The sequence below is a fragment of the Anolis carolinensis genome, chromosome 1 (genome assembly GCF_035594765.1).
Source record: "Anolis carolinensis isolate JA03-04 chromosome 1, rAnoCar3.1.pri, whole genome shotgun sequence".
Taxonomy (NCBI): Eukaryota; Metazoa; Chordata; class Lepidosauria; order Squamata; family Dactyloidae; genus Anolis; species Anolis carolinensis.
This window is the reverse complement of record NC_085841.1, coordinates 182,974,511-183,000,062: the sequence shown is the minus strand read 5'-3', so window position 1 is coordinate 183,000,062 and position 25,552 is coordinate 182,974,511. Positions and strand designations below refer to the sequence as shown.

The 25,552-nt window shown below is 38.4% G+C and overlaps 1 protein-coding gene across 12 annotated transcripts in view; it reads left to right on the top strand.

Moving 5' to 3' along the window:
• unc80 (unc-80 homolog, NALCN channel complex subunit) overlaps window positions 1–25,552 on the top strand; it is a 195,712-nt gene that overhangs the window by 6,575 nt on the left and 163,585 nt on the right. For all 12 annotated transcript variants that reach the window (XM_062961169.1, XM_062961161.1, XM_062961141.1 and 9 more), the window contains exons 2-5: window positions 245–293; window positions 17,757–17,913; window positions 21,690–21,997; window positions 24,842–24,965. In XM_062961169.1, coding sequence (XP_062817239.1) covers window positions 245–293; window positions 17,757–17,913; window positions 21,690–21,997; window positions 24,842–24,965 — 638 coding nt within the window. The remainder of the gene's footprint in view (window positions 1–244; window positions 294–17,756; window positions 17,914–21,689; window positions 21,998–24,841; window positions 24,966–25,552) is intronic.

The window sequence follows — 25,552 nt, the reverse complement described above, 5'->3', positions numbered from 1 at the left end:
GCGACGGCCGACAGGGAGCTCTGGCGTGGACTGGTCCATGAGGTCACGAAGAGTCGGAAACGACTGTGTGAATGAAGAAGAACAACAACAACATGGACTTTTATGAGGACTTTAGCACATATGCCCTTCTGTTTAGCTATGGTGTCAAAAGTAATTCTGTCAATATAAATTGTAGCCTATTTTGTTATACGTATGTTGTACTTGTATTCTGATCCTTTAACAAGTCTCCTTTGTTTCTCCTTAGTGCTTTTTTGAGGCCCAAGCTGGGAAAACAATATGAAGCATCATGTGTGGTATGTAACAATGTTCTTGACTCATTGATTGGCATGAATTGCTTGCTTTATTTAATTTTAATGTATGTCCCACCATTGCTCCAACAGGATACCCAAGGCAACTTACTACAAGGTTAAATCAAAATATAACTTAAAAAAACTTTAAAGGATAAAAAAATTAAAATAGTTATTGTGCAAAAGCACCCTCAATTCTAAACACTACAAAATCATCTTAAAGACATAACGAGAAAGATAAAAATACACAATTTGTTTTGTTTTCATGTGGAAACCCAGAAAATCTTTGCTAAGCACAATGCAAGAAATTGTCTTACAATGCTAGAAACAGCTAAACATGTAGTTGGAGCAGACCATAATAATAATAATAATAATAATAATAATAATAATTATTATTATTATTATTATTATAATTATAATAATAATTTATTTATACCCCGCCACCATCTCCCCGTGGGGACTCGGGGTGGCTCACAAGGTTACAAAAGTAACAGCGCAAATACATTAACAATACACACAGTTTAAAACACAAGAAGATGATAAAAACAAGTTAAAACAAAGATTTAAACAACAGTAATAATATCAATAGTAATAATATCAAACAACCACCAATGCAATTCAGTCAACTTCAAAGGTGGGGGGACTATAGCAGCAATATAAGATAAAATCATTAGATTAAAATATCCCACTGAAAGGAACCTAATAACATTCAGAATATAATTATAATTATAATGAGGCTGGACAACATTGCCATTGTCCCCATAATGCAGAGTGCATTATTTTCTTATTACCCTAAATATCTTAGCATATGCTAATTAGGGAAAATACCATGATAATACCAGATAACCCAGTTCAAAGCCGATATTGTGGGATTTTCTGCCTTGATATTCTGGGTTATATGGCTGTGTGGAAGGGCCCCTACACAAAGATGCATGCAATTATAGTATCACAAGCAGGGAGGAATTAAAGGGAAAATAACAGGGGAATTTTTCTTTCTGAAGCATGCAGCAAAAGTTTCCTTTTAAGCAGTAATGATTTCAATTGAATGTATGTATTCATAGGTGTGAGTGCACATATACACAACTAAGTGTGTAGGTTTATGTATATATGTTCCTTTAACACGCATATTGACTTATGATGACCCCATAAATTTCATGGGACTTTTTAGAGGCGAGGAATACCCAGAGGTGGCTCTGTCAACACCAAGTTTGCATTGGCAGTCTCCCCTCCAAGTAATAACCAAGTCTGACTCTACTTATCTTCCAAGATCAAATGGAATATGATGCCTGTAAGGTGTTTAGGCCTGGCACAATGCAGCCTGCAGCCAAGTGTTGAACTTTGGCCCAATCCTGTTCAATATCAATCAACTATGGCCCTTTCTACACTGCCATAGGACCCAGATCATCAAAGCAGAAAATCTACATCATCTGATTTGAACTGGATTATTGAGGCTACACATCAAATAATCCAGTTCAAAACAGATGACCTGGATTTTATACATTTGTGTAGAAGGGGCCTATGAGCTCTTAATATATTCAATTTTTGTCCTTTTATTAAATTTTGAGTTCTCCCCATTTATTCCCAAAGCTTTGTGACGCTTGCCTGTCAAGCACAGACAGAGTCATTTTACTAAGGGCACTTCCACACAGGCATATATCCCAGAATATCAAGGCAGATAATTCACAATAGCTGCTTTGAACTGGGTTGTCTGAGTTCACACTGCCATATAATCCAGTTCAATGTGGAGTTTTTACAGCTGTGTGGAAGGGGACTATGACTACTACTATTGCTGCTACTACTACCACTACTACTACTAACAACAACAACAACAACAACAACAACAACAACAACAAGAATTTGTTACCCTGCTCTCCTCACGGCTTGAGGCAGGCTACAGCACAGTTAAAACACTTAGATAAAACAAAATAACATTAAAATACGTATATTAAAATACATGGTACAAATATTAAAATATGATACTAATAGAATATAAATTAAAATTTCATAGTTAAAATTTACTGGGTGGGCAAGGCATGTGGAAGAGATGGGTCTTTAATAGTGTCTTAAATTTTGTCAGCTCATTTAGCTGTTGGAGCTGTTCTGGCAGGTCATTCCATATTCTAAAGACAGCCAAGGAAAATGTCTTATGGGTGGCCGTTGCCAGTCAGGTTCTGGCAAGTTGAAATAAGTGTCTCCCTGACAACCTAAGTATAGGAACAGGTTGTATGGGAGGAAACTAATTGGCAACCAGTGGAGTAACTTTATAATGGGTGCCATATGCTCACTCCTAGATGTTCCTGTAACTAGTCTGGCTTCCATGAAGTTTCTGAACTTGGCACAGAGGTAGCCCAATGCAACATGCATTGCAGAAATTTAACCTTGAAGTTACCAATACATCTTTAAGCCTTCTGCTTCTAGGAAGGGGTGCAGCTACTATAGCATGGTGTAATGATTTGAGCATTGGATTGCAGCTTTGGAGACTAGGGTTCTAAACCTTGATCAGTCTGCGGATATCCTTTGGGCAAATCGCACTCTCCTAGTTTCAAAGGATGACAATTATTTACTCCCTTGAACAAACCTGGTCAAGAAAAGTATATGGTAGGTTTGTTTTAGGGTCCCCATAAGTTAGAAATGACTTGAAGGTACACAACAAGAAAGACCGGAAGCTTGTATAGCCCTTCAGTTCTGGAGAAGCGTTAGCAATCAGAATATCCGAAACATGCCAAAAGGCATACAAGTACTGCTAAAATATGCCAATAAAAAGTATACTCTTGGCACCATGATTTGAAGACACACCATTTATTCTCATTGGTCAATGTCACTGTAACAGAAGACTCCCCTTTCATTTCAAGAAGCAACTAAGAACATCAGAGGACAGGATCTGAAGTGTCACGAGTATCTTTTGATTGCACATGGAGAGCTCTTTTGCTCCCGTTTCTAATAATAGTGTTCTGGAAAGGTCTTCAAGAACAACAACCTAGAGGGCACTAGGGCCTGCTTTCAAAAGGATGTACAGTAGAGTCTCACTTATCCAACATAAACGGGCCAGCAGAATGTTGGATAAGCGAATATGTTGAATAGTAAGGATTAAGGAAAATTCTATTACACATCAAATTAGGCTATGATTTTACAAATTAAGCACCAAAACATCATGTTATACAACAAATTTGACAGAAAAAGTAGTTCAATACGCAGTAATACTATGTAGTAATTACTGTATTTACGAATTTAGCACCAAAATATCACGATGTATTGAAAACATTGACTACAAAAATGCGTTGGATAATCCAGAATGTTGGATAAGTGAGACTCTACTGTACCATCATAGCTAGAGTGCCTTCTGCTTTGGAGATGGGCTGAGGATACAGCCAGGTAGAATTTAACATGAAATGTGTGTGCCAAATCATTCCAAATAATGATCTATTTTTAAGTGAGTAATGTTCTCAGTACCAGTGTCAGCATTAGACACTTACATCATCTACAGCATTATATAACTGCAGGATTTTCAAAAGATGTTTCTTCTCAGTGAGACAATTTCAGAGGGAACTGCTGGAGTCTATGAATGTCTGGTTTTACCAGGAGCGTGACAGGATGGTTGATAATTGAGAAATAAAAAGTCTCATCCTAGTAGAACCTTTTGTAATCTTCCTTCTGAGAATAAAATAGCCTTGTTGCCTGGGCCTTTTAAGAATCAGACGTTGGGGAATATCACATTTTTATTTTTTACTTTATGTGCATTACATGTAACCTATTAATTGTTAATGCAGTAGCAAAAAGAACTATTGAAAGGAGCAGAGTATGTGTTTTGATGTATTTAGCATATGGGTGTGTCTTGAACATGTGCATGCATATACCAAAGCATGCACATACACACACATCTTACAAAGCCCGTCAATGAAAGCTGCTTCATAAGGCTGGAATGGAAACTTTTCCTTCACTGCTCCAATTCTGAGGAGTAAATGGAAAGGACAGCAGCCAAGGAGATGCCATCTGGAAAATACCAGGCTCTTTCCTTCTTATGATTTTCAGCTTTTTCAATGTCTTTTCCTTGTAGAAATATAAAGAGGAGCATATTGACTACATTCTCTCATTTTTGAGCATATTTCATCCAACTAAATTTAGGTTCTAGATCAGTGGTTCTCAACCTGTGTGTCCCCAGGTGTTTTAGCCTACAACTCCCAGAAATCTCAGCCAGTTTGCCAGCTGTTAGGATTTTTTGGAGTTGAAAGCTAAAACATCTGGGGATCCACTGGTTGAGAACCACTGTTTTAGATGTTCCCCTTCTTTTTCTCCTTTTGTATTTTTTTTTTCAGTGTCCTTCCACACAGCCTCTCTGGCCCCTTCCACACTGCTGAATAAAATCCCACATTATCTGCTTTGAACTGGAGTATATGGCAGTGTGAACTCAGATAATTCAATTCAAAGCAGATATTGTGGGATTTTCTGCCTTGTTATTCTGGGTTATATAGCTGTGTGGAAAGGCCCTTATATTGGAGAAAATAAAGGGCACAATCAATGTGTGATCCATCTCATGTTTTAAGGGTATTATCTCAGGCCTGGCATTTTGTTATCAGCAGTGAGTGATATTTCTATTGCCAAATGTAGACTGGAATTCACCATTGAAGTTACAATTACCTCACCTTAAGCATTCATGCACTCAAATTATGGTATCCACAGAAGATCTGGAACTCAACCCTAGTGGATACTCAAGGTCCGCTGTATAAATTATAACTTTGGATGGTACTTATAGTGGAATTATGTAGCCTTTCCACATTTTAGGCACATGTTTAAAGGAGCTATCCCTGGCTCTGAACCTGGTTTGGCAACAATGTCCAATATAATAATAATAATAATAATAATAATAATAATAATAATAATAATAATAATAATAATAATACATGGAGAGATTCAGCGGATTACAGAATATTTTATTTATGTATTTATTTAAAACATTTATATTCCCCACTTTTCACCCCAAAGGGGACTCATGGTAGAGCACAACATATATATGGCAGACATTCAGTGCCGGAACATAAAATAAGCTATAAATATGCATAAACACTAAAAACAATGATCTCCTGCTTCTTGGCAGGGGGTTGGACTGGATGGCCCGTGGGGTCTCTTCCAACTACAGTAGAGTCTCACTTATCCAACATTTGCTTATCCAACGTTCTGGATTATCCAATGCAGTTTGCCTCCTGCTGCGATCCACAGCTGTTTCTTTAGGCAGCAAGGATTGAACTTTTTATGGATTTAATTTCTGACAATCTTGCTACTGTTAGTTCATTTTTTGCAATTTTATCTTTTTTGTAGTAAAATTGTTAGTAGCCAATGTTTCTGTTGTCAATGTTCTCAATATAATGCGATGCTTTGGTGCTAAATTCATAAATACAGTAATTACTACATAACGTTACCATGTTTTGGACTACTTTTTCTGTTGATTTGTGGTAAAATATGATTTTTTGGTGCTTATGTGTAAAATCATAATGTAATTTGACGTTTAATAGGCTTTTCCTTAATCTCTCCTTATTATCCAACATTTTCGCTTATCCAACGTTCTGCCGGCCAGTTTATGTTGGATAAGTGAGACTCTACTGTATATGATTCTATGATTCCACTTTCAAATCAGTTGTTTAAAAACCATCTCAGACAAAGATAGACAGACAAAGATAAAGGCCATCACCTTTTCATCTCTGGCGTCTGGAGGCGATGCTCAACTCCAACCATGGGGAGGTGCTCTTGTTCCATTTTTCCCTGCCAAGGAGGCTGTTGTCCATAGACTTCTCTGAATGTGTTTCCAGCATGTTTGCATATCTGGACAGGGCACCCTTTTACTTTCCCGCCTAGGCGGTACCTATTGATCTGCTCACATTGCATGCTTTCAAACTGCTAGGTTGGCAGACGTAAGGGCTGACAGTCGGGAGCTCACCCCGATTTGCGGCTTCAAACTGCCAACCCTCTGGTCAGCAGATTTTCTGCAGCTAGTGGTTTAACCCGCTGCGCTACCATGCCCCTAGATAGTTCCTTTAATATTTTTAATTTGACCATCTTATTGACACAGAAGCTACTGTCCACTACTGCTTACAATTCATTAAGTTATCTGATGTGCCACTGAGAATTGTAACATGAGGGAGAAAATGGCATATATATTTACCTTCATCAAGGGCTGAGGACTGTGAGGGAGAGTATGAAGACTCCTCTGAACCAGAGCACTTGTAGCTGTCTGTTGTTTCATTACTCATAGCGAATGCAGAGGATGATATAGAAGAAAGACATGAAGAAGAATAAGTGCTAGCTTTCCATCAAGGTAGAAGACAACTATATCTCAAAGGTCAATGAAACCTTTCCTTTTGGTCTGTGCAAATTTGGCTAGATCTCCACATCAGGCATGGAGAACATGACATATTCCAGATGTTGTTGGGCTGTAGCTCCCATCATGCCTCACCTCTACACTCATCCTACTCGCCCATCAGCATATTAGAGTGCCAAACTGTTTATCGTTGTGTGCAAATTGTCCTCTAGATCAATCTTTGATGCTCTGTTCCCCAGCCAGCTCTTTGTTTTGTTGACACTACAATTTCCTAAATGTCAGGGAGACAACGTCCCTTTTATTTAAGATGGCAACTGTCCCACCAAAATCAATAGTGTCCTATGCATATTTAGCATTTCAGCTGCAAAGATGACACCATTCAAGTCTGTTACAGTGCACTATTTTTAGATGCGTCTCTTTTGTATTTGCTGTACTTGTTGCTCTATTTTGCTATATTGCGTTATTATGGGAGGAGGATTTCCCCCTAATCAGAGGCCCTTGTCCAAAACCAAATTATATTAACAACTGAAGTAGTAATGCAGCCTTTGAGTGTGTTTAAGCAGTATATTAATCAACAACCACTTTAAACATTTTGATGGGGGTGATTTGAGTAGGTAACACATTGAATTAAACACATAGCTGCTTGTTTTTGAATTTATTTTTATTCTAGTGTGTTTATAAAAGAAAATACAGTGTTTTGTTTTGACAGAGAGTACTGGCTTTTGGTTATTGTGAATAATTTTATGTCTCTTGCAGTTGACCAAAGGGGCATTTGTAGTGATTTTTGGAAATATTTTCACTTAGAAGCTATTGGTTTGGTAGAGATTGTTTAATTGATTAACACCTCCTAAATATAAAAATAAATATAAAACAGATTTCTATGCAACATCATAGATAATGTCTTTGCAACTCCGTAGAATGTAACAGAATTAAAGTTATAGACATGACTTTGACTCAGGGCCCTTCCAAACAGGCCATATATCCCAGGATCTGATTCCAGGTTTTCTGTTTATCCCAGATTATATGGCCATGAGGACTCATATAATCCAGAAAACCTGGGATCAGATCCTGGGATATAAAACCTGTCTGGAAGGGTCCTAAAACAGTTTCCAATCTGTTTCTGGACAGAAATAGGGCAATATTTCTACCTAAACTGTTCCCCAATTCAAGCAACATGGATAGCAACACAAACCCTGGGTTGAAAAATGTTGGTGGTTAATGGCAGGTTGATAAATGGGAAAACAGCTGCCATTCAGAGTCTGATCCCAAATGAGCATGCTCATTTGCATTGTATCACAAAGACCTACCTAGTTTGGATGAGATTATGGGAGGGGAAAGGTTTAGCAGCAGGTGAGCAGGGAGGTGGAGTTGTAGTAGTCTATTGAAATTCTTGGCAGTTCTTGGGGAGTTTCCTGCTGCCTTAATAGGCAGTCCTGTTGAAGCCGAAAACGTGCTTCAGGTAAACTCAGATACATCCAAAGTAAATTGATTTTTTCCAGTTTACTTTGCATTAATTAAACTTCTCAACAGATCCAAACCTTACTGAAAGGTCCAGGTCTGTTGAGGTGCTAGGCTTGTGGGGATTGACTTCTGGGACTGCATTCTGCAATCCCCAGAGTCAGTCCCCACAGCCATTTTGGTTCTTCTCGGAGTCCGAAGGAGCAAGAGGGCACCCACCCCCTCCCACCCCGTGCCCCTCATTCCTCCCGCAAAACGTACCTTTGGTTGATCCGGGATGGCATCTAGCCAACCGCTGAGGGACAGCCTGGGGTTGTGAGAAGGGGTGAGAACTCAAACTCAGGAGGAAGTAGGTTATTTTAACCCACTTCCTCCTGGGTAGAAGAGCCCAAAATCACTTCCAAGTGTCCCTTCTCACAGAGTGAAGACGAACTAGCTTGAGAGAAGTGGGTGCCCCCAGACTTTAAAACTCTCTTCTTGTGGAAGTTTGACTTCTTTCACCTTTCTTTTTGCAAACAAATGAAGACTTTTCTATGTGTAATTTAATCTGGATTTGTTATTATTGTTTAATCTTGCTTGTGTGTGTGTGTGTGTGTGTGTGTGTATGTGTATGTGTATATATATATATATATATATATATATATATATACACACACACACACATACATACATACATACATACATACACACACACACACACACACACACACACACACACACACACTAGCTGTGCCCGGCCACGCGTTGCTGTGGCGAAACATGGTGGTATGGGAAATAAAGTATTAAGGAATTGGTGGTAGTCAAGGTAAAGGGTAAAGGTTTTCCCCAGACATTAAGTCCAGTCGTGTCTTACTCTGGAGGTTGGTGCTCATCTCCATTTCTAAGCCGAAGAGCCGGCGTTGTCCGTAGACTCCTCCAAAGTCATGTGGGATGACTGCATGGAGCGGCGTTACCTTCCCGCCGGAGCAGTACCTATTGATGCACTCACATTTGCATGTTTTTGAACTTCTGGGTTGGCAGAAGCTGGGGCTAACAGTGGGGGCTCTCTCCGCTCCCCCAATTCAAACCTGTGGCCTTTCGGTCCAGAAGTTCAGCAGCTCAGCGCTTTAACACGCTGCGCCATCAGGGGATATTATTTCCTAAAGGTTGTGAATATACAATATTTCTGACTGGTTTTTTGTTTGTTTGTTGGAGGCAAGTATGAATGCTACAATTAGGAAAAATGATTAGGATGTAATGGCCTTGCAGCTTTAAAGCCTGGCTGTTTTCTCCCTGAGTGAATTTTTTGTTGGGAGGTGTTAGCTGGCCCTGATGGTTTCCTGTCTGGAATTCCCTTGTTTTCAGAGTGGTATTGTTTGCGATATTTTATGTGCTTCTACTGTCTGTGGCCCTGAGAAAACAGAGGATTTTCCAGACTTTGATGATGGGAATACTTTGTTGGGAGGTGTTAGCTGGCCCTGATTGTTTCCTGTGTGGAATTCCCCTGTTTATTTACTGTCTTGGTTTTAGAGATTATATTGTTCTGCATTATTCTATCCCAGTAATTATTTCATATTAAAGAAGAATCTCACTAATCCAACATTCGCTTATACAATGTTCTGGATTATCCAACGCAGTCTGCCTTTTCATAATCAATGTTTTTGTAGTCAGTGTTTTAAATTCATTGTGATATTTTAGTGGTAAATTTGTAAATACAGTACAGTAGAGTCTCACTTATCCAACATAAATGGGCCGGCAGAACATTGGATAAGCGAATATGCTGGATAATGAGGAATTAAGGATAACCCTATTAAACATCAAATTAAGTTATGATTTTACAAATTAAGCACCAAAACATCATGTTAGACAACAAATTTGTCAGAAAAAGTAGTTCAGTACACAGTAATGCTATATAGTAATTACTGTATTTATGAATTTAGCACCAAAATATCACGATATATTGAAAGCATTGACTACAAAAATGCGTTGGATAATCCAGAATGTTGGATAAGCGAGTGTTGGATAAGTGAGACTCTACTGTAAATACTACATAGCATTACTGTGCATGGAACTACTTTTTCTGTCAAATTTGTTGTATAATATGATGTTTTGGTGCTTAATTTGTATAACGATTACCTAATTTGATGTTTAATTGGCTTTTCCTGAATCCCTTCTTATTATCCAACATATTCACTTATCCTGCCGGCCTGTTTATGTTGGATAAGTGAGACTCTACTGTATATTTCTAATTTTATATTATCTGCTCAGAACTGGATTATCTGAGGCCCCTTCTTCACAGCTGTATAAAATGCACACTGAAGTGGATTATATGGTAGTGCGGAGTCAAGATAATCCAGTGCAAAGCAGATAATATAAGATTATAAATGGGTTATATAGCTGTGTGGAAGGGCCTTGAGTCTACACTGCCATATAATCCAGTGCAAATTAGATAATCTGTGGAAGAAGCCTAAGTGAGGCCTAAATCTGCCTGTCCCCTAACTGAAACCTGGCTGTCCCTTGGTTGCTAGGCAACCAAGTGGGCAGAGATTAGCCCTCTAAACTGGCAGCAATTGGATAAAAAAAATTATTGCTCTCCCTCTAATTAGGACTTTATTTTTCTTTTCTTTTTGTTGTATCAACCTTGAGGCGTGGATGATGGGTTGTGTTGTCAAATTTTGAGGTTGGGGGGCCTGTAGTTTTGTTGTTTTGTGAATTGCCGTGATGCCATCACTCTTTTATATATATATATATATATTTGTTGTAAGCCACTTTGGAGCCCCCGGTGGCACAGTGGGTTCAACTGTTGAGCTGTTGATCTTGCTGACTGAAAGATTGGTAGTTCGAATCCAGGGAGCGGGCTGAGTTCCCACTCTTAGCCCCAGCTTCTGCCAACCTAGCCGTTCGAAAGCATGCAAATGTGAGTAGATCAATAGGTACCGTTCCAGCGGGGGGGGGGGGGTAATGGTGCTCCATGCAGTCATGCTGGCCATATGACCTTGGAGGTGTTTATGGACAACGCCGGCTCTTTAGCTTAGAAATGGAGATGAGCACCAACCCTCAAGTCAGACACGACTAGATTTAATATCAGGAGAAACCTTTACCTTTACTAAGCCACTTTGTGTCCTAATCTGTAAAAAAAGAGGGATAGGTATAAATATAATTACAACAACATCATCAACAACAACAACATTTATGCATTACTTTTCTTTAATTATTACTTTAATTATTACTTCAAAATTAGTAGAAACACTTGTCTTTCTAATGGAATAACCATACCCATAATTATCTATCAGAAATTATCCACAGAACTCCTTTAAGGAGGTTTGATGTGCATGTTCTAATGTTGACCCATTGAATCAACTTCTTGTGTGCCTTAAAGTGAAATCTAGCCTATGACAGCCCTAAGGTGAACCTATCATAAGGCTTTCTTGGCAAGATTTCTTTAGAGTTGGCTTGTTGGTGCCTTCCTCTGAGGCTGAGGCTTGCAACTTGGGTTTCCATGGCTGGGAAAGGTCTCTGAAGTCTTTGTTCAACACTCAAACCACTGCATCACACTAGTGTAACTAATCCAATCTTATGCAACCCCCAGTGATTCAATTTAACAAAATATAAATATAAGTATAGAGAATAGCTAGCTAGAGATAGAAATAAACTCGCCTAAAACCAGTCAGGTAACTGATTCACCTACTACTTTAACATGTGAGGGCTCCTTCTTTATAGCATGTTTATGTTACTGGATGGATGATTTAAATGAGAATCAGAATTCAAAATGACCTTGACAGATTGGAGAGCTGGGCCAAAACTAACAAAATGAATATCAACAAAGACAAATGTAAGATGCTAAACTTAGGCAGAAAAAAATGAAATGCAAGGATACAGGATGGGTGATGCCTGGTTCAACAACAATCCATGTGACAAAGACCTTGGATTGTTCATGGACAACAAGTTGAACATGAGCCAACAATGTGATGCAGCGGCTAAAAAAGCGAATGGTATTTTGGGCTGCATCAAAAGTAGTATAGTGTCTAGATCGAGTGAAGTCATGGTGCCTTTGTATTCTGCTTTGGTCAGACCTCACCTGTAATACTGTGTCCAATTCTGGGCACCACAGTTCAAAAGAGATATTGACAAGCTGGAGGGTGTCCAGAGGAGGGCGACTAAAATGGTCAAAGGTCTGGAGACCATGAATCCCTATGAGGAGCATCTTAAAGAGCTGGCTATTTTTAGCCTGCAGAAGAGAAGGTTGAGAGGAGACATGATAGCCATGTATAAATATGTGAAAGGATGTCATAAGGAAGAGGGAGTAGACTTGTTTTCTGCTGCCCTTCAAATTAGGACTAGGAGCAATTTCTTCAAACAACAGGAAAGGAGATTCCACCTGAACATTATGAAGAACCTCCTGACCGTATGAACTGTTTAGCAGTGGAACTGTCTGCCACAGAGTGTGGTGGAAGCTCCTTCCCTGGAAACTTTTAAACAGATGCTGGATGGCCATCTGTCAGAGATACTTTGTGCTTTTCCTGTATGACAGGGGGTTGGATTGGATGGCCCATGTGGTCTCTTCCAACTCTATGATTCTGTGAATATGCAGAAACTGTTCCTTTGTAGAAGCCCGGGAACCATAGTCTATTTAGGGATGATGTTTATTAGCAAACTAAACATACAAAGGAAAAGCACACAGAGGAGCTTTGCCTCCAATTTCATGTGGGACAACTTGTAAGCTTCAATTCAGTATCTAACATCTGCCTTTGTAGATATGATAGCATGTCTTAATGGAATAGCATTCTAATTTCCAGAGGAATGGAGTAATGGTAACATACTGAGTATTGGGTTAGAGGTCCCAATGTTCGATCCACTCTGCAAATAATGAAATAATGTCCAAAGGTATCTTACAGGGGAGATGATTATTTATCTCTGTAAGATGGCTATGCCTTCTTTTGTCCTCAGTTTCCCTTCTAAAAATAACTCAATAAATATTAATAACAGTAGATGTAGGTTGAGAATGGATCCCTGATCAGAGGCTTCATTAAAATAGAAGCAATGTCAGTATCTCATTTCATAGTTCTGTTTTATTGAATGGCAGCTGATTTCTCTAAATTGCTTACATTGAGTAAGTTGAAATGATAATGACAGTTTAATTATGCATTGATATTTCTATGCATGCCTCTGTATTACATGCAGTGGGTTCACTAGAGTTAGTGCCACACAGTGTCATTTCCATGGACCTCCTCCTGTCCCACGCCATATCATAATATTGTGACTAGAACACCAGAAAATTTGTCAAAATCAGAAACAATAGAAAGTCATAACAAGCACAACAGCATGTGCTTGGCATTGGTGCAGACAAATCCAATTGCTTGAAAACATCAATATAATTTAGAAATAATGCCCATTCTGATCAGAGTGTATGCACATTAGAAGGTTCAAAAAGTAAATCCGCATAGAGGATTATAGAGATTTATCAGTATAACACCAAGTTTAAGAAAAACTTGACTGTAGTAGATCTGCTGTGGTTCATATATTCACTAGGGATAAGCAACTCTATCCAATATATTTGCTTAAGTTTTTATTTTTCCGGTTGAAGTTCACTTCACCTCACGTTTGCATTAATTTGCAAAGGTGAACAAATTCATCCAAAATCTGTGCAAAGGCATATGTGCATATCTATCTGCCTTTTTGCTAATATACACACACATCTATATATACTCTTCAATTTGTGCATACTTTTTGCAAATTTTATGTTAATCCATTCTTGTGCTAGATGCATTTATTTCACATTATGCATACTGCATGCATTTTTGTCCCTTTTTCATATTGAGACATTAAAAATTGCGAGGCAGTAAGATTTTGTATTCAAGAGTGCTGTGGTTAGCTTATACGTTCAGGAAGTTCAGATCTGTTAAGTTTATACTCAAATACAAATGTGACTGATTTCCATTACATTGCGAATACTCTCTGAGCTAGGAATGTTTCCCCGGACATCACATCCAGCTACAATTCTAGGAGCATAAGTAATATTAAAATTCCTTAATCATGATTACACAAAAATGAACACACCAAATTCCACTGTTTTCAACTATGTTGCCTTCTCTGAAGAGAGGTGATAATGTCTTTTCTGACATTGTCACTTATCACCAGTCACAGAGAGCCAAACATATTCTGTTCTTGGCTCCCCTTGCCTTCATTGATCAAATTACATATTAGGGGCTGAGAGTAATCAGAGAAACCATTAAACATGGACTAAAACTGTGGAGACTAGTGCTGGGTCCCTGCTCAGCCATGAAAACCCATTGATTAATCCTGTAAAAATCACACACTCTCAGTTCCAGAAAACTCCGTGATAAGACTGCCTTTTGCTGAAAGTTGGAAATGACTTGAAGGAACATTAAGAGCAACAACTAGGTCACATTTGCTGAGTGACGTATATCTCAGTTAACACATTCAGATTGGCTAAAAAGCTTGTGAATAAGCCAAACAACAAAAACTTGGGATTATCCTTAGAACTGACTGGTAGCACAGATACTGGTATCGATGCTTTGAGAAAAAACGATTAGCCAAGTCACCATGTAAAAAAGCACTGTGGGACTTTACGTCTATAGAGGCACCAGCACATCAAAACCAGCATTTCATTATGATCCATATAACTGTTATATGGACATCCCAATACAATGCATAGTTGGCTCTCCACATTTACGAGCTTAACTTTAGAGCAGTGATTCTCAGCCTGTGGGTCCCTAGATGGTTTGGCCTTCAACTCCCAGAAATCCTAACAGCTGACAAACTGCCTAGGAGTTTTGGGAGTTGTAGGCCAAAACGTATGAGGACCCACAGGTTGAAAACCACTGTCCTAGAGGATTTGATTGTTTATGTATTTGATTAATACGTTCTGTCTAGGGCCCCAGTGTCATTCTATAGGTTACTACTGATGGAAGGTGACCATAGAGTTTTTCTGGAAAACCTAGAGGTTTCTAGAGAGGTGTTTTCTCAGGATGAAAAAAAATAGTGTTCTTTTATTCATGGTTTTCTTACTTTCACTGGACTCCTGTATTTACACAGATGTCTACATCAGCTACTCAGCTATGTATAACTAACCACTTCATCAGATGACGACAGAGAAGTGCTTTCTCCCTATTTCTCTGTGCTGCCCGACAGTAGGGAACACAGTGTGACGTCGCCCCATGATTTCTCCCACTGCCTCCTGTTTTGCAAAGGGCCATCTGATGAGGTCCCAACAGATATCAACTGGATTTGTTAGATGATGTCTATTCAACTTTCAGATTTTGTGTAAGGAAGATGACAATTACGTCCCTCTCTCGTGAGGAAGAAAGGCTGTGACAAGGACTTGTGTTGGGGTCTGGCTTCAGATTGTCACAGCCTTGCCTGATAGCAGGAATGGAGTGGAAACTTTGACCTCAGAAGCTGAATAGACCTCCTTCATCTGCTTCAGCTGCTGGTTCTTAAGCGGCACTTATGTAATTTTACAGTAAGGCTATATAGTCTTATAGAATACAGAACAGATACAGATACAGATCTGTAACTCTACGCAACAAATCCATAACTGCAGCACTAAAAGCCAGCCATATAAAATAGTGAAATGCGGGAGGGAAAAAAGGAAATAAAAGGAAAATTAACATGAGAAATATCAGATGAATCTATGTTCTTAATGAAAGTGACAGCACGAAATCCTATCAATTCATTAAAACTTTTTCATTAAACATTTTACAACAAAATGCATCAAAACCAATTGTCTTTGTGTGTTTTTTTTCAGCAGGTACAGAAAGGTGAATCAAATACCAGCACTTTTAAATCCAACATGTTTTCTGACAGATATAACCAAACAAGATTTCTCTAAACATGTCTCTATGAATTACTAAAGAAATGTGCAGGATGTCCACAATTTCTTGATGTTGGGTTCAGCGATTCGCTATGTTAGAAGTGTAACATGTGTTTGTCCTTTTATTTTCCCTTTTACTAAAACAAACTGATCAGATTCGATTCACTGGTCACAGCTTTTTTATCATTAAATTTGGTCTCTCTGTGGGAAAGGGACAGCAGCTTACAGAAAAGAAGAAAACAGGAAAATAGCAATGTTGGATTTGGCATTTGGGTTTCTCAAGAAAGGAAAGTGGTTATCCCTACTGGAAATGTTATTATTTTGTTACGGAAATGCAGTGTGAACATCCCTTATCTGAATTCCAAAATCTGGGAGGGGGAGGGATCCAAAATTGTCCACATGGTGTGGCCGAGCTAGTGACACCTTTACTTTTTGATGGTCCACTATACACAGACTTCATTTCATGCACAAAATTATTGAACTATTCTGTATAGAATTACCTTCGGGCTATGTACATAAGATATTTACTGTATGAAACATAAATGAATTTTGTGCTTAGATGTGGGTCTCATCTCCAAGGTACCTCAGTATGTATATGCAAGTATTCCAAAATCTTTTTTAAAAATCTAAACACTTCCAGTCCCATGCATTTCAGAAAAGGGATACTCTGCATGTACTTCTTAATTAATTAACTGGACTTCTCGATATTATTTAATGGGAAATGGAAATGAATGCACAAAAAGAAATTTCAATGTACTAGGTCAGGGGTCCCCAAACTAAGGCCCGGGGGCCGGATGCGGCCCTTCGGGGTCATTTACCTGGCCCCCGCCCTCAGTTTTATAATGTAATATATTGTATATACATATAATATTGATAATAATATTATAATGTAATACAATATAACACTAATAATACCATATAATATTATTAATTATATATTCTGTATTACATATAATATTGCTAATAATATTACAGTATAGTGGTATAGTTCAGTATAGTAATATATAATGCTAATATTGTGCTATGCTAATAATATAATATATTGTATGTGCATATAATTTGTAAGCCACTCTGAGTCCCCTGAGAAGGGTGAGAAGGGTGTGATACAAATGTAATAAATAAATGCAGTAAATAAATAAATAATAAATACAGTAGAGTCTCACTTATCCAAGCTAAACGGGCCGGCCGAAGCTTGGATAAGCGAATAACTTGGATAATAAGGAGGGATTAAGGAAAAGCCTATTAAACATCAAATTAGGTTATGATTTTACAAATTAAGCACCAAAACAGCATGTTATACAACAAATTTGACAGAAAAAGTAGTTCAATACGCAGTAATGTTATGTTGTAATTACTGTATTTACGAATTTAGCACCAAAATATCATGATGTATTGAAAACATTGACTACAAAAATGGCTTGGATTATCCAGAGGCTTGGATAAGCGAGGCTTGGATTAGTGAGACTCTACTGTAAATACATTTTAGACTTAGGCTTGCCCAAAGTCTGAAATGTCTTGAAGGCACACAACAACAACAACAACAACAACAACAATCCTAATTAACTTGACTATCTCATTGGCCAGAAGCAGGACCACACTTCCCATTGAAATCCTGATAAATGTATGTTGGTTAAAATTGTTTTCATTTTTAAATATTGTATTTTTCTTTCATTGTTGTTGTTGTTGTTGTTTTTGCACTACAAATAAGACATGTGCAGTCTGCATCGGGATTTGTTCGTATTTTTTTTTTCAAATGATAATCCGGCCCCTCAACAGTCTGAAGGATTGTGGACTGGCCCTCGGCTTAAAAAGTTTGAGGACCCCTGTACTAGGTCTTTCCAGGATATGTATTAAATTATTTAAACATGTACTTTTTCATGCCTTCTAGTCCTTTGAAAGAGTTTTGGTTGAAAACAAACTGCATGGCCTTTCACCAGCCCTTTCGGAAGCCATCCAGAGCATTTCTCGTTGGGAACTGGTCCAAGCTGCCTTACCACATGTCCTTCACTGCACGGCCATTTTGCTGTCAAATCGGAACAAGCTAGGTCAGTGTTTCTTGTCTTTTTGCTAACAGTATTGTTCGACATTATGCTCTTTCAGTGTTATCCAGAGCTTGGAAAGTTATATTTTTAGACAACAATTCCATCCATTATTTTTCCAAGATGTTAATTTTTCCAAAGTGTTGCATTATCAAGTGGTGTTCAATATAGTTATAACAGCATGCTTCTGTCTTAAATTCCATGATTCAGTCATACAGGATTCTGGGATTTGGAGTTTAGAGAAGGGTATTTAGTATTCTCAACCATAAAGTTCTAGTGCAGGGGTCCCCAAACTTTTTAAACAGGGGGCCAGTTCACGATCCTTCGGACCGTTGGAGGGCCGGACTATAGTTGGCCACCGAACAATAATTAATAATAATAATAATAATAATAATAATAATGGTTGGAAGAGACCCTTTGGGCCATTGAGTCCAATCCCCCTCTGCCTTTGTGCACTGAAAGCACAAGCAAAGCACCCCTGACAGATGGCCACCCAGAATCAATGGTAATAATAATAATAATAATAATAATAATAATAATAATAATAATAATAAAAGAGGGTTGGAAGAGACCCCTTGGGCCATTTATTCCAACCCCCTTCTGGCTCTGTGCAGCAAAAGAACAAGCAAAGCATTCCTGACAGATGGCCACCCAGCCTCAATGTTAATAATAATAATAATAATAATAATAATAATAATAATAATAATAATAATAATGGTTGTAAGAGAAGAAGAGACCCCTTGGGTCATTTAGCCCAACCCCCTTCTGCCCTTGTGCCGTGGGGGCCAGATAAATAGCTTCGATGGGCCGCATCTGGCCCCCAGGCCTTAGTTTGGGGACCCCTGTTCTAGTGTCTCCCCAAACTACAAACCCCAGGATCCATAGAGTATTGTCATGGCAGCTGAAATGAAATATAGCTGTAACTTTTCAGCTCTGTGGCCCAATAGCCAATAGCAATGCAAAACGTCTAAGATTAATTCAATATTTATTTTTGAAGAATCTAAGTTAACTAGGTTTTAGGATAAAAAACCAGTTGGGAAATATAAAATACTTTCGCCTGTTCATGTCTTCATGCTGTCTTATGTAATTAATGGACAACTTCATTGATAACTTACGGAATTCTGAAATTAAGTTAATGCTTAGAGATGGGTGACTGCTATCACTCAAATGCATTACCACTAAGGAAAAGACCCGCTGGGGGTGCGGTGGGTTAAACCCTTGTGCTGGCAGGACTGATGACTTGAAGGTTGGGTTGCTGACCTGAAGGTTGCCAGTTCGAATACAACCCAGGGAGAGCGCGGATGAGTTCCTTCTATCAGCTCCAGCTCCACGCGGGGACATAAGAGAAGCCTCCCAAAAGGATGGTAAAAATCAAAACATCTGGGCATCTCCTGGGCAACGTCCTTGAAGACAGCCAATTCTCTCACACTAGAAGCGACTTGCAGTTTTTCAAGTCACTCCTGATACGAAAAAACCCACTAAGGAATTACAAATGTTCAGCAGCCCATACCCCATCCTTAGCAATAACTGTACCCATATTCCAAACATTGTCTTTATAGTGGATTGATATGCCATCATTGCATCAAAATCACTACCTATTGATATCAATTTCTGAATCAGATGGCTGGTAAGATGGGATTTAGATAGCTGTTTCAAACAGCTAGGTCATCATAGACATTGACAGTCAATATCGTTGCACTTAAAAGATGACTACCCTTTGTTTCCCATTAGTTTCGCTAAAGATACATCTGCACTATAGAATTAATGCAGTTTGACACTGCTTTCATTGCTATGACTCAGTGCTATGGAATCATGGGAGTTATGGTTTGGTGAGGCAGAAGCACATTTTGGCAAAGAAGAATAAAGTGTTTGTAAAACTACAGTTGCTATTGTTCCATAGCATTACGCTGTGACAATTAAAGTAGTGTCAAACTGCATTAATTCTCCAGTGTAGTTGTACTCTATATACAGTGGGAATGTGCTTATTAATTCAGGAAGATTTGCTTTCATAGAACTCAGATTTATCATAGTTTCTTTGGTAGTGATTCATTATCCAGGCGGAGGCCACTAGGGGGTACTAGAGAGAGAAGGATAGTCCATTTTATGGGGGGAGTTGAAGGAGAAAAAACATTTCCCTTGTTTTTGTGGGTTAACAGGAAAACAGGAGGAAATAATTTTCCTCCTTCAGCCCACCCTCCACCCCTATAAAATGGACGATCCTTATCTCTCTAGCACCCCCTTGTGACCTCTGCCCAGATAATGGAACAGTATAGTTGCTTTTTAAATTTTAAATGTACTGTATAAAGCAAATCAAGAGTATTACAACTGCTGTGTAATGTTTCTTGTGCATCAAGCATAGAAGTAGACAAGTTAGTAGAAACTAGGGTTACTTAATCATAAGCTTACGATATCTATTCACGTTTATATACATTAAAGGGGGGCTTTAATTGTTATGTTTTTTTTTGTTGAACTGCTATTTAAATGTAAGTACTAAGCACTTCTGTACTACGCACTTTCCCAGAACAAAGCCAAAAATGCCATCTGTGATTTTATTCGTATCTCTACCCCCAGCTTCTTGATTCCTGTTTGGAGGTTGAGTAAAAAGGAAACAATTTCTTGGATTTTCTAATTCACCCTATGAAAACCTCTTCATTTCTTTCACTTTTTCTCTTACAATCTAATTTCCTTTATGAAGGATTATAAAGATGCAAGAAATAAATTTGCAAAAATCTAAGTCAACTACGTTTTGAACAAAGAACCAGTCGGGAAATCGTGTTAGTGCTTTCACACTGTCTTATGTAATTAGTGGATTAGTTCATTGATATTTTATGGGATTCTGAAATTAAGTTAATGCTGAAATTAAAACTTCAGTAATTAATGTAGTTAAAATTGAATGTAGTTACATTGTTCTGCATTATAGAACATGTCCATGTTAAATGATAACTGGTTTTAACTACAGGTGTCCCTCCATGTTTAAATATGATGCATTCATGAATTTGAATTATTGGTAGATTTCTGTATTTGCTGCCAGATGTATTCCGGCCTTACATGAAACAGATATATATATATATATATATCTTGGCATTATAGCTACTCCAGAGTGATTCTGTTGTCAAATTTAGACCAGAAAATTGCACTGGCGGGTCCACAAATGCCTATAGAAGTGTTCTCTCAGATAATAAAATAAAATAATAGCAGGTCTATGTTTGTGGCCACTTTCACAACAGTTCTCTGCCACCAACCTCAAAGATGATGGAGTGCCAACACTATTTTGTATCTATTTTTGAGCAATCAAAACTATGCGCTACAGTGAACAAATAATAATTTACACCTGTACTTTCAAGGATCTGTAGTACATTCCAGAAGTTAGATCCACGTATAGCATTTGACATCTGTAATATCCATATTTGATCCCATAATCTATAATAAAATATTGATATACTATAATTACTAAGACCTCCTAAGGGCACATCATGTATGTATATTTAAAAGCTTCAAAACACAAGAATAATAAACTAGAGATTTTAAAAAGCATTTTGGAGTTTTCAGAACATCATCCATGTTGTCAAATAAAGAAACTTGGAAATTGTGTATCTCCAAACAACAGGCCAGCTCATGGAATTATCAGGATGAAAGCAAATTCTTAAACCTGCATTGTGCTCTGCCACTGATACAGTACTTGGACACTGGAAAGCAAATACTTACTATAAACCCATTTATCCCTTTGCAAGTGACTTGACACATCTGTTGGACTGTAAATAATGCTGTATTTTTCCTCCTAGGTCATCAGGACAAACTTGGAGTTGCAGAAACAAAGCTCCTTCACACACTCCACTGGATGCTGTTGGAAGCTCCTCAAGACTGCAGTAATGACCGCTATGGAAGTGGAGGAGGAGACCGCGGATCCAGCTGGAGGGGAAGCAGCAGTGCTTTCATTCACCAGATTGAAAACCAGGCATCTCCTGGGCATTCAAGGCGGGACAGCATCAATGAAGAAGAAGAGAATAACAGAAGGAAGTTTTTTCAGAATTCCATGGCCACAGTCGAGCTCTTTGTTTTCCTGTTTGCTCCTCTGGTTCATAGGATTAAAGTAAGTACTAATGTCAAGTGCACAAGAGCAAAGTCTCTGCACAAGAGGGTTTAAACCAGATTTCATTGTCACAATTCTTCTGAATTCTGTATTCAGTGTAAAGGTTAGCATGTAAAATGCAAGATACACAAATCTAATCTTTCTTTATTATGGTCCTAGACCAGCATAAGGAGAGTGGGGTACAGCCTGATAAAAGCAGGATACATCAAAATCTAGGCTAAAAACTAAAATGCAAAGGTATATTCAAAAAGCTAAAACACAAGATACTATTTTTTTAAAAAGGAAAGAAAATCTGGTCGAGGGATGCAGGGAATATGAGGGATAATAAGGAGAGTGTTGGTACAGTCACAGATACAGGTCTAGGGAACTAGGGGGTGGGAGCATTAAATATATCTTTAGTTCCAATTCTCTGATAACTTGTTGTACCAGTCATCACCCGGTGAATTTTAAGTGCCACCACGCAGAACTTGGCAACATTATAGGTTGTAACAGAGTTGGTATCTGACAGCAACAGGATGATGTAAAATTGTCCTGAGTGCCCTAGGTAACAAAATACACACACTATGTACTATTCTCATTGAATATATCAGCTATGTGTGCATATTTGTTACTGGAATTGGAGTCTAGTTTGTGATAGAATACTGATTAAAAGATGGACAAACTGTATCTATGCTTGAATGTCAGAATTTTCTCCCTCTGTTCCTAAAAGTTTTTTGTGTCTCTAGTCCAATCTAAACCGTGAGGCTGTTACCAAGCTTCTTGATTTTCTGCCTAATGTACAACTGCTAAATGCACAGAACACTTTCAAAAAGAAAATTGGCAATCTTAGGGCTGCTAAATGAGGATGATTCCAAGCCCTGAGTTTTCAAACCCAAACCTGAAGACCTAGTGAGGACTCCTTGTGATCTGAAAGGATGGGGGGCTGGTGATGTTATTAAGGAGCATATCTGAAGTGTGCTGTTGAAATAAAAAAAAACTCTTAAGATTATTAAATGTGAGATGAATATACGCCTTTCAAGACAGCACTCTCACCCTGAGAATTCTCCCCTTTGCCTAGAGGTGAAGTTTAGGGCTAAGCCTGGATATCTGGGAAATACTTCTGCAAGTGTTGTGATGTGACATTCTTAACATCAATTTTTCTGTCTCTTTTCTTTCTACTCTTCTAGTGACTCCTGAGATCCATAGTCCATTCCCTTTATTTTCCCCTTTACACATGACCTTGGCTCTGATTCCTTTTAAGTTCACACACAGAGACTTGCAATCTCTATGGAGATCTACAACCATAATGCTGAGAGATTACAATCAGGGCACCTTGCATCTTCACCACCCTCTCCCAGGCATATCTTCCATTTCATTTCCATAATGAATCCCTAGTCACAATTTGTTGTCACATCCAATTTAGGAAGCAGTTGTTAGTGCTTGCCCTCTAAACTGGAATTGCAAACCCATTTTGGATATATTTTTGGGCAATTAATTTGAAAGACTTGCTTCTGAGATGTAACCTTGGCTGTTCTTGATTACTGTGAATGAGTGTCTATACCCTTTGATAGCAAAACCTTAATAGTGCTTACAGTGGCAGGGACATGTTTTTCCTGTTAGCCTGAAAGTATTAAGCCATTAGAAAGTAACACATCAGCCAGTGTCACCTTTTGGATAGTGACACCTTTCAGTTAAGGAACCAGTTTGAAGCCAAGGTGCTACTGTTGAGGGAGGAAGACCATACAAATTGGAAAAAGCTGAAGTTCAACAGAAAATAATGTGATGCTTTTGCATGAAAAATATCTTAGGGTGCATTTGAATTTATGCTGAAGGGGATGGTGGTAAATCAGCTCCATAGTGATGAGGACAATGTAAGAATTGTGCTCAAGCAGTTCCCAACTCATTCCAGCACTACTCACCGTGCAGCCACCATCACCGTTTCTGCCCTCTCAAAATGCAATCTTAATTTCAATCCTGTACATAACATGTTTTATGGATACTATAGATCTGTAATGCTTGTTTTTGAAGGAAATGAAACCCGGGAATCCTTCCTGTTTAGGGAAGTGAGAAATGTATAACAATCATATTTGTCTTCTTATTCTCAGCTATTATTTTAAATCAGGAGAAGGGAATTCCTGGACCTTATCACATTAGGAAATACTCTGTCTCTGAGACTGTTTGAGAATGATTTCAAGCGGGTCCCATCAGTATTCTCTTGGAAACCATCTGCAAAGTGTCGCAGAAATGAATTACTTGCAGATGGAATTCTAACCATGGTTTTTTGAAAATACTACAGATTCTTCTGTTGCTGAAGTGCTGAAGTTGTGTCTGCTTCCCATCAGGAATGATACTTTTTAAAAAAAATCATAGAGTGATATATGGACCGTTTTGAATGGATTGGGATGAGCCAGACTTCTGTAGTGTGATGAGTCAAAGCACAGTATTTTCAAATCATAAGAATCGTAATCATCCCATCTCAATACAGGATGCATCCAGTCCTTAAAAAATATGGGATGCAAACTGATATAAATGGATTGTATCTCAATGTGATAAGATCCCCTGTTTCTCAATCCTAATCTAGTCCCCATTGCCCCTAGTTTGTCCAAAGAAGGCATCATGGTATCAAAGCTCCAACACGACTGCAACTGTGAGGATTACGGCTAAGCTTAGAAGGAATAAGAGGTCCAAAGTGGGGGAGAGATGGCTGTGCTCTATTTCTATGAGAGCTGGCTCCACAACAGCACCAACAAAATGAAATGATGAATCAGCCTTGTAAATGAGGAATTTGGGGCTGAAAAAGATGAAGCAATACTCTTCTCCATTAAATTACTTTGGCAAATCCAGATGTCTCTTTGTGTTTTCTAGGAATCTGATCTGACTTTCCGTCTAGCCAGTGGCCTTGTGATTTGGCAACCAATGTGGGAACATAGGCAACCTGAAGTGACAGCTTTTACAGCACTGGTTAAGCCCATCAGAAATATAATTACAGGTGTGTGATTGTTTTATAAATGTACAAGTGTTAAGAAATTGATCCCCCCCCCCCCGTCTATGTAGATATAGCTGTTGGAGTATATAGGATTAGTGTCAATTTAGATTTTCTCGAGTTTTGTCTTAAATATCAATTGCTTACTGTAAAAAGGAATGAAAAAGATAATAATAGAACAGACAATATTGGGAACGGTTGCTCAGAGGCAAGTTCCCAAAGTCAGCCTTGGAACAGCTCCACCTTCCTCCCTCCCTTTTCCTTCTTCTGGGTTTACATATTGAAGATTCTGGTCTTGTATTTGTCACAACCTTGGTGGATTGGTCACGGGGCATAAAACTACATTCCTGCACATGATGAAGACATTATGTTCCTGCATGATAAGAAAAGCGTATTTCATCGCAGACAAAACCTCACATAAATTCTCATGTTCTCATGCAATTATTCATGCTTGCCTGAAAAGATCATGAAGATGTGCATCTTCTGTACCTGTAGTGGCTGTGTAGAACAATGCATTTCAGCACCTTTTAGTTGTCCTCTACCAGCTTATCTAAAGTTTAAAGTGTTATCTAAAGGAGCCCCGGTGGCGGAGT